Consider the following 15,174-nt stretch of genomic DNA (forward strand, 5'->3'; position numbering starts at 1 on the left):
ACAAGTAAAATCAGATTTGATTTTGAATTTTTGTCCCTCTTTGAAGAGGAATTCAAATCCTTCTAAAAGGTTTGGGCATGTTGCGCAATTTGGCCTACCACATTTTTTCACTTTTGCATCCAAAATTTACCAATGCTACATAAGGACCCCAAATTAAAGGAAATTTTACACATACATAAAATCATTAAAAGCTACAAACAACCGAAATCACTAAAAAAGATCCTCACAAAGGCAAAATATTATATATATATATATCACCTTGATCTTTGATCACCTTGACCGACCAGTCCATCAGGCGTCCATTTGACACCGCTGGTCACAGCACGCTGTCCACTCCTCTCTGGATCGCGCCTTTCTCATCCACGTGATCCCAATCATCCTCTTGAAATCGTAACTCCACCGTCGTGGAGGTCTTCTGGGTGGTCTTTTCTGCTCACGCGGGTACCACTCGACACTGCGTGCGTCCACCGATTATCGGTGAGCCGGGCGACGTGTCCAGCCCATCTATACTTGCTGCGTGTATACTCTGCGATGACATCTCTCACGCCGGACTTCTTTCTGATGATCTTGCTACTTATGTGCTCTCTCAACGAGATACCAAGCATTGACCTTTCCATGGCTCTTTGAGCTGTTACCAGTCTTTGCTCTTCTCTCTTTGTGGTAGCCCATGTTTCACTACCATATAACATTGCAGGCAGAACTGCACTGTTAATGAGGTTGGCGCAGGTGGTCCTGTCCAATCTTCCCTTGAGCACATCCCTTATGCCATTGAACGCCTTCCATCCGGCCCTTACTCTCCGTAGGAGGTGAGGGAATATGTCTACCTGGGACAGGAAGTAAATATGTGCCGGGATATCAAAAAGGAGATCTCACGGAGAGTAAGGGCTGGATGGAAGGCGTTCAATATATATATATATATATAGGAATCTGGCAATGATTTTTTTCTTTTTTTACCTATGTTCAATTTACAATGTGGTAAATTGACTAAATCATTTGCAGTACTTGTTCCTCCTGCCAAAGTTAACCATACCTGTCTGCCATTCCTTCTTTCCTTTCTTTCTTTACTTATTTGTTTAAGTTAAAGATCCAGTTTTGTTGCGCTGATTTGGTCTGAGAATTATGTTATCAGTATAAGATGTGAAGCTCTAGAAACTGCATTGATTCAATCAGCCACTTACACATTAATTTCATGAATAGAAATTTAGCTGGTTGAACAAACTTGATGCTCACCACTAAAACTAATGTGGAATCTGCCATCAACTGTGCTTAACTAAGATGTTTTGTCTTGTAGTGACGTCATATTCCAGTGTGCGCACACGCAACGTCATTCTTCAGTGTGCGTGTGCAGAACGTCCTTCTTCAGTATGCGTGTGCGGGGTTGGAACCTTCTGGAAAGGCATAAGGAAGTTCCCTCGTGCACATGCGCTAGAGACTGAAAAAGAAATTCTATAGCGTTCCTTAATAGCGTTGGGGACTTGAGACACGGCGATAGAAGAGAAAGGACGTATTTTTAAACATGTGTTCAGCCTATTCTCCTGTCCCAGACGCTTAGGATTTAACCTGTTCTATTAATGCTGAATTGTTGTAAGAAGCTTACAAACGTTAGAATTCAGCCTTGCTGTGTTGAACTATGTGGATACCAGTACACCATCGTGTTTCATTGTTGAACCAAGAGAATAAAGAATTGTATATATTTTTAAACTTGTGTTTCGTTCCTGACTGGTAGTTTCTAGAAACAAAAGGAAAGGAAATTGTGTTGCACCCAAGTTGCACCCCAAAAGTGTAAAGAAGCAACCAGTATCCCTTTACAGTCTGTTATTTCCTTTGTTTATCACTTATTTTTCTCCATTCCTTATAAATCCTTTATATGATATAGCCATGCTTGTATAAACTTCATATAACAAGAAAAATATGATACAATTCTATATTTCAGTTAACTTGTTTTTCATATGAAAGACGGAACTCTTTCATCACCATATTTCTTTTGAAATACACTGCTTTTGTTTTAATTAATTTTGAAAATATTGAAGGATTAAGGAAAACAATTTTTGCCATTATTAAGCTGATGTTTGGAACATACAAAATCAACAGAAATTTTGATGAAAGGTTTTAACTTAGATCACTTGAAAACAGTAAATTTATATCACAGAACCAGGAGCAGTTTTATGCAGGCTGTTATCAAAAGGGTTATCCTTTTTGATAGCAATCACCATCACTAAATGTGTCTCTTGTAGTTTTATTTTAGACACAACTGCCAACATTTACTCTTTTATAATAGCTAGAATGTAAAGCAACTTGCGGTGTTCTATATCAGCATGAATAATTTCTATAAAACAATATAAAATCAAAGCATATAGGTCTGTAGTGTGAAGAAATAAGTATTGCTTCACATAAGAATTTCAAGAGTTTGATAATTCTTACATAATATAACTTAAATTTTGGTTTTTCACTGAAGCTACTCTAAAGTGTTTCAAGGAAATATCTGTTAATTTCATTTCGCCAGTGGGTTATGGCCATGCTGGGGTAATTAGTTCACAAGTGAAACGAAAATAGTTGCAATATCAATATCAAGCTTGTTGGATGACAAAGGAATTATTTTGAGCAATATATTTGTGGTTGTCTAACATAAATGAATGTTAAAAACTGCTCTCTTGGCTTTATTGAGAAAACTCTATAGTTTGTAAGATATTTGTTGTTTTCTTTTTCTTCAATTTCTGCAATTTCAACCAATCACTGACGTCCATTGAGGTAAAAAAACAAAACATTCTGTGCCGTATGAATATGTCCCTCGTTTAAGAAACAGATTGGGTTTATTTACATTTGTGAAGAAAAAAAGATACCCTTCCCCCTAACCCTAAAACAGATTGAAATGCAATAGATCGATACTAGGGTCACAATTATGGGTGACAATTTCATATGACACCGCTAGAAAAAACTGCCGTTCAAACCGAAAAGATCCGATGTTTTATAAACACATTCTACCAGTATACGAAGTTTAAAATTTTTTAGTTACATAGAAATTATGTTAAAAACTGCCGTTCAAACCGAAAAGATCCTAAATGCAATCCTACGCGTAAGCTCACTGCTAAAACTATCACGTGTCAGTTGGGAGAAATATGTATGCTCGTAGAAAAATGCATTTTAATTTTTTATCTGGCCTTTAAATGTTCTTGAGTCACAAGTTATTTCCCTTTAACATCTGGTCACAAGATACAGAACCAAAGCATTTTTATTGTTACTCCAAATCGTTGACTGTTTTCTATTAAATACCCCCATCCCTTACCAGAAAATCAGTAAATTTTCCATTGAAATAATTTCTTTAAGCTGAGTTTATTATTTCTTGTGGAATAATAATAAAAATAAAAGCTTTTTGGCGTTTAAATTTTAACGCAGAAATGTATAAATTGCCCCCTCTACCTTCTGTGTGTGGTACAGTGTTAAATATTGGCAGAATCATTAGAGCGTCAGATAAAATAACCTTGCGATATTTCTTCTGAATCGATCGTTATAAGCTGTATCGGGAGGTGGAGGATACTTCTTAAAGGAGAAAACTGCCGGTGTTCCAAAAAAAAAAAAAAGAAATGAAAATTGCCCAGGTTTGCACTCTGGAGCGGAAATTTTCATATGAAAAAATTTGATCAACTTTACCCTGTTTTAAACCTTAGAATAGAACAGAACTGAATTTTTAAGTTTCTTATGTGCTTTTTCAGTCATCGTTTTAAAAGTAATTTTTGGTTGTCGGGAATTATCTCCCTTGTATTTTCAAATTTCCTATTTTCCCTTTACAAAATTTAATACGCATTAAAATTATTTGAAAATACTTCTATAGTTTTCATTAATTTAAGCCATTAACATCCACAGATTAATTTTCAGAATGGGATCTTTTCGGTTTGAACAGCAGTTTTTTCTAGCGGTGTCATATGAAATTGTCACCCATAATTGTGACCCTAGTATCGATCTATTGCATTTCAGTCTGTTTTAGGGTTAGGGGTAGGGGGAATGGTATCTTTTTTTCTTCACAAATGTAAATAAACCCAATCTGTTTCTTAAACGAAGGACATATTCATACGGTACAGAATGTTTTTTTTACCTCAATGGACGTCAGTGATTGGTTGAAATTGCAGAAATTGAAGTAAAAAAACAACAAATATCTTACAAACTATAGAATTTTCTCAATAAAGCCAGTATACGAAGTTTAAAATTTTTTTAGTTACCTAGAAATTATGTTAAAAACTGCCATTCAAACCGAAAAGATCCTCAGAATGTTCTCTAGTTTTTAAGGTGTGGGGTGGTGTGTTACAAGAACTTTAGTATCGTGTTCAGAGTTTTTGTCATAAATTCTTTGATCTTATTTTGGATTTGATTTTCTTTGCAACCCCTTAATTCATATTTATTTATTTTTTCAGTTGGTCTTGGATTTAATATTCGGGGTGGAATTGATATGCCCCTGGCCTGGGATACAGGAATTTTTGTGGCTCGAATCAAAGAAAAAGAAGCAGCAGATATTGATGGCCGTTTAGAAGAAGGAGATAAAATTTTAGAGGTAAATCACATTTTTCTTTATTTTTTCTTTCTTTTTTTTTTCTGCTTTAATATGATTTGATTAATTATACTCGATGAAAATGACTAATGAAAACTTGTCTTCATCAAACTATATATTGTTTAAATGATTATAACTTAAAATTTAGAGTGGGGTTCAGCACACCACGACTGCTTTGCAGTGAAAATAATATCTTTTGGATTGAAGGTACTAGAAAATTAGCTTTACTTTGTTATTGAATTTTTTTTGTTGCAATTGTTGTTTTTCATCATCCAAAACAAATCAAAATAGATGAACATCAATGGAATTTGTATCTTTGTGGTACCAGTGCCGGTGGCACACAAGAATCCATCCGAACGTGGCCGTAGTCAGTACCGCATCACTGGCCATCGTGCTGTGGGCACATAACAAACACCATCCGATCGTGGCCATTCGCCAGCCTCATCTAGCACCTGTGTCGGTGGCACATAAAAACACCATCCGAAGACCCGGCAAGACTAGTCTGGCCATAAACCATGGCCCCTACCTGGGACGTAGTCAGTCCACCTGTGCATACCTTCCTCCTTGTGATACTTGTGAAGGCCTGTTGAGGCAAGTGAAAATCAAAATCAAATCAAAACAAATCAAAATAGATGAACATCAATGGAATTTGTATCCTTGTGGTACCAGTGCCGGTGGCACACAAGAGAAAACCATCCGAAAGTGGCCGTAGCCAGTACCGCATCGACTGGCCTCCGTGCTGTGGGCGCATGACAAACACCATCCGATCGTGGCCGTTCGCCAGCCTCATCTAGCACCTGTGTCGGTGGCACATAAAAACACCATCCGAAGACCCGGCAAGACTAGTCAGGCCATAACCCATGGCCCCTACCTGGGACGTAGTCAGTCCACCTGTGCATACCTTCCTTCTTGTGACACTTGTGAAGACCTGTTGAGGTAAGTGAAAATCAAAATCAAAACAAATCAAAATAGATGAACATCAATGGAATCTGTATCTTTGTGGTACCAGTGCCGGTGGCACACAAGAGAACCATCCGAATGTGGCCGTAGCCAGTTCCGCATCGACCGGCCTCCATGCTGTGGGCACGTAACACACACCATCCGATCATGGCCGTTCGCCAGCCTCATCTGGCACCTGTGTCTTTGGCACATAAAAACACCTTCCGAAGACCCGGCAAGACTAGTCAGTCCACCTGTGCATACCTTCCTTCTTGTGACACTTGTGAAGACCTGTTGAGGCAAGTGAAAATCAAAATCAAATCAAAATAGATGAACATCAATGGAATTTGTATCTTTGTGGTACCAGTGCCTGTGGCACACAAGAATCCATCCGAACGTGGCCGTAGTCAGTACCGCATCGACTGGCCATCGTGCTGTGGGCACATAACAAACACCATCCGATCGTGGCCGTTCGCCAGCCTCATCTAGCACCTGTGTCGGTGGCACATAAAAACACCATCCGAAGACCCGGCAAGACTAGTCAGTCCACCTGTGCATACCTTCCTTCTTGTGACACTTGTGAAGACCTGTTGAGGCAAGTGAAAATCAAAATCAAATCAAAATAGATGAACATCAATGGAATTTGTATCTTTGTGGTACCAGTGCCTGTGGCACACAAGAATCCATCCGAACGTGGCCGTAGTCAGTACCGCATCGACTGGCCATCGTGCTGTGGGCACATAACAAACACCATCCGATCGTGGCCGTTCGCCAGCCTCATCTAGCACCTGTGTCGGTGGCACATAAAAACACCATCCGAAGACCCGGCAAGACTAGTCAGGCCATATCCCATGGCCCCTACCTGGGACGTAGTCAGTCCACCTGTGCATACCTTCCTCCTTGTGATACTTGTGAAGGCCTGTTGAGGCAAGTGAAAATCAAAATGAAATCAAAACAAATCAAATCAAATCAAATCAAAACAAATCAAAATAGATGAACATTAATGGAATTGTATCTTTGTGGTACCAGTGCCGGTGGCACACAAGAAAACCATCCGAACGTGGCCGTAGTCAGTACCGCATCGACTGGCCTCCGTGCTGTGGGCACGTAACACACACCATCCGATCGTGGCCGTTCGCCAGCCTCATCTGGCACCTGTGTCGGTGGCACATAAAAACACCATCCGAAGACCCGGCAAGACTAGTCAGGCCATAACCTGTGGCCCCTACATGGGACGTAGTCAGTCCACCTGTGCATACCTTCCTTCTTGTGACACTTGTGAAGACCTGTTGAGGCAAGTGAAAATCAAAACAAATCAAAATAGATGAACATCAATGGAATTTGTATCTTTGTGGTACCAGTGCCGGTGGCACGTGGCACACAAGAAAACCATCCGAACGTGGCCGTAGCCAGTACCGCATCGACTGGCCTCCGTGCTGTGGGCACGTAACAAACACCATCCGATCGTGGCCGTTTGCCAGCCTCATCTGGCACCTGTGTCGGTGGCACATAAAAACACCATCCGAGCGTGGCCGTCTGCCAGCCTCGTCTGGCACCTGTGTCGGTGGCACATAAAAAAACACCATCCGAGCGTGGCCGTTTGCCAGCCTCGTCTGGCACCTGTGTCGGTGGCACATAAAATCACCCACTACACTCTCGGAGTGGTTGGCGTTAGGAAGGGCATCCAGCTGTAGAAACACTGCCAGATCTGACTGGACTGGTGCAGCTTTCGGGCTCCCCAGACCCCAGTTGAACCGTCCAACCCATGCTAGCATGGAAAGCGGACGTTAAATGATGATGATGATGATGATGATGATGATGATGATGATGATGATGATCTCCATTTAACATCCACATTCCATGCTTGCATGAGCTGAATAGTTTGACAGAATCTAATGGGTTCGAGAATTGCCTCAGTGTCTGGTTTCTGTGGCTGGATGCATTTCCTAATGCCAACCACTTTAGAGTATGCACTTGTGAGGTTATCATGCAGCTTGCAAGCCTACAAATCCAGGGGATGGGGTGGGATATTGTTGCCACTGCAGTTATCACCACCACCGCCTATGCCTACATTTTGTTTGCTTTCCATGCTGGCATAGGTTGGATAGGTTGTTTTAACAGTCCAAGTCATTTCCTACTGGGAGCCACTGCACTTAAAGACCGGAACTTATACATGTCATTTGATTGGATGCCTTTCCTGTCTTCAACCAGGGTGTAGTAGGTGCATGACGTCATGGCACCGATACTAGAGAGTTTGAACAGTTCTTCATGAGAGAGGAAGAATTAAAGCACCCTTAAGCTTTCTCTACTCATTTACCAACAGCTTTATGATGTGTACTTGGTGCATTTTTCATAGTTGTAGATGACGACGATGATGATTCTAGAACCTATAAAGCAGAGACAGATATTGCCAACTCCCACCAATATAATCTGGCCTCTGGTTCAGCTGATCGGCGTATTTACTCTCAGACACAATTTTGAGAGGCAGCATGCATTGAATCAGAAATTTTTAAAAATTGCAACAAGAAAAAAAAAAAAATTTTAATTTTTGCCACTGAAAATTCTTGTAAGGATGTAAAACTCACAAATCAGAATCTCAGAAAGCAAGAACTACCTATATACAAAGCCTGAGGGAACAGTTGGTCATGACTGCAGTGCTTTTTCTCATGGTGTTTCTTCGCCATTTAAGCATTCAGATTCTTGCAAATACTTACTTAAAGATTTGATAAAGTTGCATTGGATTTGTCTAATCTTTGTGATAAAAAAAAAAAATGGTTTATTTCAAATAATTGTCATATTATCTTTTTATTGTTGTTGAGCTCAGGTGAATGGTCAGAGTTTGGAGAATTTACCACATAGTGAAGCAGTCAAGATATTTCTCTCAGCTGGAAATGTTGTAAAGCTAAAGGTCCAACATGGTGCAATGGATAACCTTGTGGTAGGTTACACAAGCCCCTTTTTTTTGTCATATCCCTTGCACTGTTATTGTTTATGCCCCCTCTCTCTCTCTCTCTCTCTCTCTCTCTCTCTCTCATATCCTAATTCACTTTGTTTTTCTTTTTCCTTCATTTTCCCTTCTTTATTTTGTTTATATAAGTTAGTGACAGAATGGGAGTGGCCATCGCACATGCTGGTTGTTCTCTCAAACAGTTGACATTAATGTAGATGATGTCCAACTTGATGCTGAGTATCATCTTACATGTTGATATTGGTAAGAAATCATTGGTGGAGAGGGTCTAGTCTGTATTCCTGCAACATAGTATTCACTATAGCCTTGGGCCAACCAAAGCCTTGTGAGTGGATTTGGTAGACGGAAACTGAAACTGAAAGAAGCCTGTTGTATATGTGTGTGTCTTAGTGTCTGTGTTTGTCCCCCACCACTGCTTCACAACCAGTGATGGTGTGTTAACTTAGTGGTTCGGCAAAAGCAAACCGATAGAATAAGTATCAGACTTTAAAATAAAAAGTACTGGAGTCGATTCATTCTACTAAAAAAAGAATTCTTCAAGGCAGTACCCCAACATGGCTACAGTCCAATGAGTGAGACAAGTAAAAGATAAAGATAAAAAGAATATATAGTAGCATTTCCTGAAGGCTTACAAAAAGTGCATTATAAGAGGTGACTGACTGGGATTAGGAAGGGAATCTAACTGTAACTCCCATGATAAGTACAGTTGGGGCATAACTCAAAGTATTTTGTAGGAATCGTCTCTGCTTTTGTGAAATTTGAAGTTGGGAAACCCAATCAAAGTAAGAGTGGAATTCAGTCCCTTTTTCATGGCCAACTTCCTGATGTCTCTTGAAGAGATCAGTATCTGTAGTTTTGGATGGAATATAGGAATTATGGTAGGGTTATCAGGAGAAGTGGTAGAGGCACTGATCAGAAGAAATGTGAACGTATAGGTGCAGGCATGGCTTTGTGGTAAGAAACTTGCATCCCATTCATTCACATGGTTTCTGGTTCAGTCCCACTGTGTGGCACTTTGGGCAAATGTTTTCTACTGTAGCCCTGGACCAACCAAAACTCTGTGAGTGGATTTGGCAGGCAGAAACTGAAAGAAGCCTGTCATATATACATATCTATTTGTGTCAATGTTTGTTCCCCACTACCACTTGATAACTGGTGTTGGTGTGTTTATATCCCTGTAACTTAGTGGTTCGGTAAAAGAGACCAAGGAATAAGTACTGGGCTTTAAAAAAAAAATTAGTACTGGGGTCAGCCCATCTAACTAAAAATTCTTCAAGGAAGGGCTCCAGTGACTGAAACAAGTAAAAGGTAGAAGATAAAAGATCTGTTATGAGATAGAAAGAAGTTATGCAAGAGTAGGAAGGAGAAGCAGGAACAGAAGAACAAATTTATGTGGCAAAGTTGCTTGAAAGTGTGTCTGCTGTTGTTGGTTTCCTGATTTACTCTTTTACTTGTTTCAGTCATTTGACTGCGGCCATGCTGGAGCACCACCTTTAGTCGAGCAAATCGACCCCAGGACTTATTCTTTGTAAGCCCAGTACTTATTCTATCGGTATCTTTTGCCGAACCGCTAAGTGACAGGGACGTAAACACACCAGCATCGGTTGTCAAGCAATGCTAGGGGGACAAACACAGACACACAAACATATACACACACACTTATATATATATATATATATATATATATATATATATATATATATATATATTATATATATATATATACATATATATGGCAGGCTTCTTTCAGTTTCCGTCTACCAAATCCACTCACAAGGCATTGGTCGGCCCGGGGCTATAGCAGAAGACACTTGCCCAAGATGCCACGCAGTGGGACTGAACCCGGAACCATGTGGTTGGTTAGCAAGCTACTTACCACACAGCCACTCCTGAAGAATTTGTAAATTGTGATGAATGTAGCTAGAGTGAGTGTAAGGTTGACGATGATGAAACAAGGGGTTTGAACTTTTCAGTCTATGTCATCATAGGATAGATATGCTCTGCTGATAGAAGGAGGGAGTAAACCTTGGTATGTGCCAGAAAACCTGATGGCAAACATGAAAGATCTACAAGTTTTCATAGCAGCAAAAGTCTTCAGTGGACATTTGGGAAGGAGTAAACATGGTTTTGATGGAGCTTACAGGAGTTATGGATATGGCATGAGGAACGGTGAAAAAATTTTGGAGTTTGCCAGTGGAGATGGTTATTTAATTTGAAATACCAAATTCCAGGAAAGCAGAGTTCCTTCTATTTTGTATCATTTTTCATTCAAAGTTACAGCTCTCCTCTCTTGGATGGGTTGCATTCATTGCAGCTTGCGGCAAATATGCCTCTGGTATGTGATGAGGCTAGAACCCATTCTATATATTGATAGCTGATCAGAGTGTCTAGTTTCTCAGATGCGTCTCTCTGTAATTTAAGGAGGGTGTTTGGTTACCACTGTGGAAGTCAATAGTCACTGGGATAATACTTGAGGGATTAGTTACCAATGGAGCTTATTTGATAGCTTAATGGCAGCATCTGTGCCTGTCATCAAGATCTGTGTGGTTGGGTGAATACATCAGCTAGGCCCTCCAGATGTAATTCATCCACCACTACTTTTTTTCTAACTTATATAATATAAATATAACATGAACATTAATAGCTTCACTACCTCATTTGTATATCTGTCAAAACTTTCATCATTTCAAATTAATTATTAACTTGCAATTGTCTTACATTTTCTCAGAGACATTGATGGTTTTTAGAAACAAGCAGCCATACATGCACACACACACATGCACACACAATCATAAACAAATAAACAAATAAATGTATCTATCAATCAAATGATAACAAGTTTAATATTGATATAATACCTTAATTGAATATTTGTAAAATATTTGTTGTTACTATTTTTACACTTACTTAAAACTGGTGTTCATTTAAGTTTATTTTCTCTTTTACAGAAGGCTGCCAATCGCAAAATAGATCATGACAAAAAGCAATCGATGACAGATTATATTTACCCAGCCCTGCTTTTGGTGACAGGCATTGCTGTCCTCTCTGCCGGCGCTTTCTTTGTACACAAACGCTTCTTCAACAGATAATTATGTAGAATTTTAGACATTTAGTTATTTTATCATCTATCAAATGAATTGGATCTCCTCCTCTCACTTTAGTGCATAAGAGGAAAAAAATTAAGTCTCTTCTCTGGGGATATATATATATATATATGTGTGTGTATGTATGTATGTATGTATATATATATATATATATATATATATGTGTATGTATGTATATATATATATATAACACATACATGTAATATATAGTGTATGTGTGGGTGTAATATATAAAATATATATATGTGCAGTATATATATATATGCAACATCTATCTACATATACATACACCTAAGTATATATGTGATATATATATAGTTATAGGTGGGTGTGTACATGTATATACACACATATATGTATATGTGTAATATGTATGTATGTTTTGCAAGATTCTTGATGTGAAATTGTGTGTTGAAACAAATATTGTTACACTTGGCAATGGTCATCTTTTGCCAATCAAACACATGCACTATATCCTTGGTCTTTACTTGAGTTTTGTTATTATTGTAAACAATAATAATATAGCTAAAGTGAAGTTCAAACCAATAGCATGTTTAATTAGCAAAATATGCCATCCCCAAGTATAGCAATAGATATACATATTTCTGCATTAATGATTCCTTTTCTGTGAAGTTTGAAATAATTAAGTAATATTCCTAATTGTTTTATTCCTTTTTTAATAGTGTAAGGTGGTTGACTGTTGCAAGTTATTTTTGGGAGGGTGTTCCTATTGTCTAAATTGTAAAGATGACTCTGAAAGGATTCTAAAACATTCCTTAATTCTTCCACTTTTGGGGATTTACCCAAAACTTTCTTTTAAACATTAATCTCATTTATATATATATATATTTATATATATATATATATATATATATATATATACACACACATACATACATACATACAAATATATATATACACATGCACACACATTTACATACACATGTTCGTTATATATATATATCTATCTATATATATATATGCACACACACGTGTGTGTTGATTTTGAGGTTGTTATTTCAAAGTAATTTTTTACAATGACAAAACTAAATGTTGAGAAAAATTTGTTATATTATTAGATTTGATTGCGACTTCAAGTTTCACAAAACACCTTATTTTACTTAGTTTTATGGTTGAATAAGATATTAGGACAAACTTGAAGTCTCAATCAAAAGAAATTTATATATGTATGTATATATGTATGCATGTGTGTGTATATATATATATTTATATATATATATATGTATGTATGCATGTGTATATGTATATATATATACACACACACACACACGCGCGTGTGTGTATGTATATGTTTGTGTGTTGACATGTATGTATGTGTATGCATACATACTTACACTCATATATATATATATATATATATATATATATATATATATATATAGTCATATTCAATAAAGCATTTAAAATGTTTTCGAAGAAGCTAAGAGAGAAAACACAATATTATTTTTAATAATTTATTTTCTATTTCGAAGTGAAAGAAAGAAAAAAAAAAAAAACATTTAGCATTCTAAGCATTTATGAATTTTTAAAAAATTAGGTTTCAAATAAACTGACTTTGATTAATCAGTGGATTTGATGCATTTTGTTTGTTTTTCAATTTAATTTTAATTGTAAACCAAAGAAGCAAACTCAAATTTGAGAAAATCAAAATTCATATTTATTAAAAATTGCATTTAGAAGGAAATCTCTGACTTTTGATGGTTTATCTTTTAATTACATTTGGTTAATGAACCTTGTATATTTAAAGTCTTGTCTACCAAGTGAGTAATGTTGTGCTATTAATGAGAATATAGTATTTATCTTTAGAAACAAAATCATTGTATCTTTTTGATAATGATAGTAATAACATCTACAACTACAGATACAACAACATAATGACTGCTGTTTAATTAAAGTGATTCATTACTGGAGTTCCAAATCTATATATAATTAATTGCTATAATTATAAATTGAATTGTGGCATATTTTATAGTTTAATACTCAAGCCAATTGGTTGACCAATTCACCTATGTTCTGACTGGTACAGCAAATACCACAAAGTTTGGTTCTCTTGTAAATATTTGCATCAGAAACTCAAGGAGATATATTTGAAACTGTGTTTTTCTATTATAATTCTGTTCATGTCTTGGAACATAAATTAACCTCAGTACTTAACTGGTTCTTTGTTTTATTGATCTTGGAAAATTGTAAAGTAATGTTAATTACTTCAGTGAGAATTCAACATAAGGGGCTGCCTCTAAATACCAAAAGGCAATTTTATCAGATGCTCTAATGATTCTGCCCATCCAGTTAAAATATTTTATTTGTGGTACGTAAGACCTGACAGGAATTTTGTGAAATTTTGCTTCTAAAGACATTGAATTCTTATTGTTTTGAATAAGATAAAAATGTAATTTGTAATTGTGATTATGCGAGATTAATGGGTTCAACTCCCAGTTTACCTGTGACATATTGCTTGTAGAATTAGTGGTGTGTGGTAGATTGTTGTTATTGTTCTTCCATCACTTGAAATGATGATCATCACCTCAGCTAACTGAGTATGATGTCCAAAGATGGCTGGGCAGGCAAATCTGAGCAAATAAACTTCCATAGTGTCAGTAAAGACAGGTGGTACTGCATAAAGTCTATTATCATATTGATTGCCAACCAATAAAGTTAGTGTTACTTAATGCTTGCACTCATCTTCATTAAGTTATTATTACATCAAGGATGTCAATTTTATTCTTAAGGAAATCTTTTTTTCATGTAAGAAATTTTACGGAATTTTTAAAATTATAAAATTTCTTTCTTTTTTTTCAACATTTTAAATATGAAAAGAATAAACTATACTGGATATATAGATTTGTCAGTTCCTTCAATACAGTACTGTATTCAGAAGGTTCTTTTATTGACAGTTTATTCTAATATAGTTTATAGTTTGCCAAAATTGCTGTATTTTTTGCTTTCGTCTTAACCTTTGTGAATTAACAGCAATTTTCAACTTTTAAACCATCAGTTGGATGATATTTATAAAGCATTTTGTTTATTTGAATCACTGCTCACAGACCATGTTGAAACATTTGTGCATATTTTCCATTAAGAGATTGGTTATAAATATATATAACACACATTGGGCAAAATGAATATAGACACAGTTATCACATTACAGTGTAGTAGAAAATTCTGCACTTTCCATGTTGTGTAGAAGAATGTAGTTGGAAGTTAGTACTGCTGGAGGATATTAGGTATAATTTGGCTTTCAAGTGGACAGACTGACAAAGGATCAACACTGCCAAAATGAATAGCCAAAGATTCCTCAATACTTTTTATGTAATACATTTGACTGGTTAAGTAGAGTAATTGGGATTGAGATGAAATCAACAACAATAGAGAGAGAAAACATTTATGTAACCAGTTCTTTTGTTAGCAACTGCTGGAAATGGTTGTGTGAACTTTAGATTTAGACCAAGTATAATGAATTAAAACGAGAATATTGATTAGTGTTTAAAAAAAGATATCTGCATTATATATAGACACATATTGCAAATAATGCATGAGGGGACAAAATATGTTGTAAAGACGTTGAGATAAGAAAATTAGGTTTTATAGCTGAAATAATGGTG

The 15,174-nt window shown here is 36.7% G+C and overlaps 1 protein-coding gene across 2 annotated transcripts in view; it reads left to right on the forward strand.

The window, feature by feature from the left end:
* The window catches only part of LOC115212989 (synaptojanin-2-binding protein), a 49,098-nt gene extending 37,480 nt beyond the window's left edge, over positions 1–11,618 (forward strand). For both annotated transcript variants that reach the window (XM_029781855.2, XM_036504164.1), the window contains 3 exons: positions 4,407–4,543; positions 8,304–8,417; positions 11,396–11,618. In XM_029781855.2, the coding sequence (XP_029637715.1) occupies positions 4,407–4,543; positions 8,304–8,417; positions 11,396–11,536 (392 nt within the window). In that variant the 3' untranslated portion in view covers positions 11,537–11,618. The remainder of the gene's footprint in view (positions 1–4,406; positions 4,544–8,303; positions 8,418–11,395) is intronic.
* Positions 11,619–15,174: the final 3,556 nt, after the last annotated feature.

This window comes from Octopus sinensis, linkage group LG6 (genome assembly GCF_006345805.1).
Source record: "Octopus sinensis linkage group LG6, ASM634580v1, whole genome shotgun sequence".
NCBI classification, from domain to species: Eukaryota; Metazoa; Mollusca; class Cephalopoda; order Octopoda; family Octopodidae; genus Octopus; species Octopus sinensis.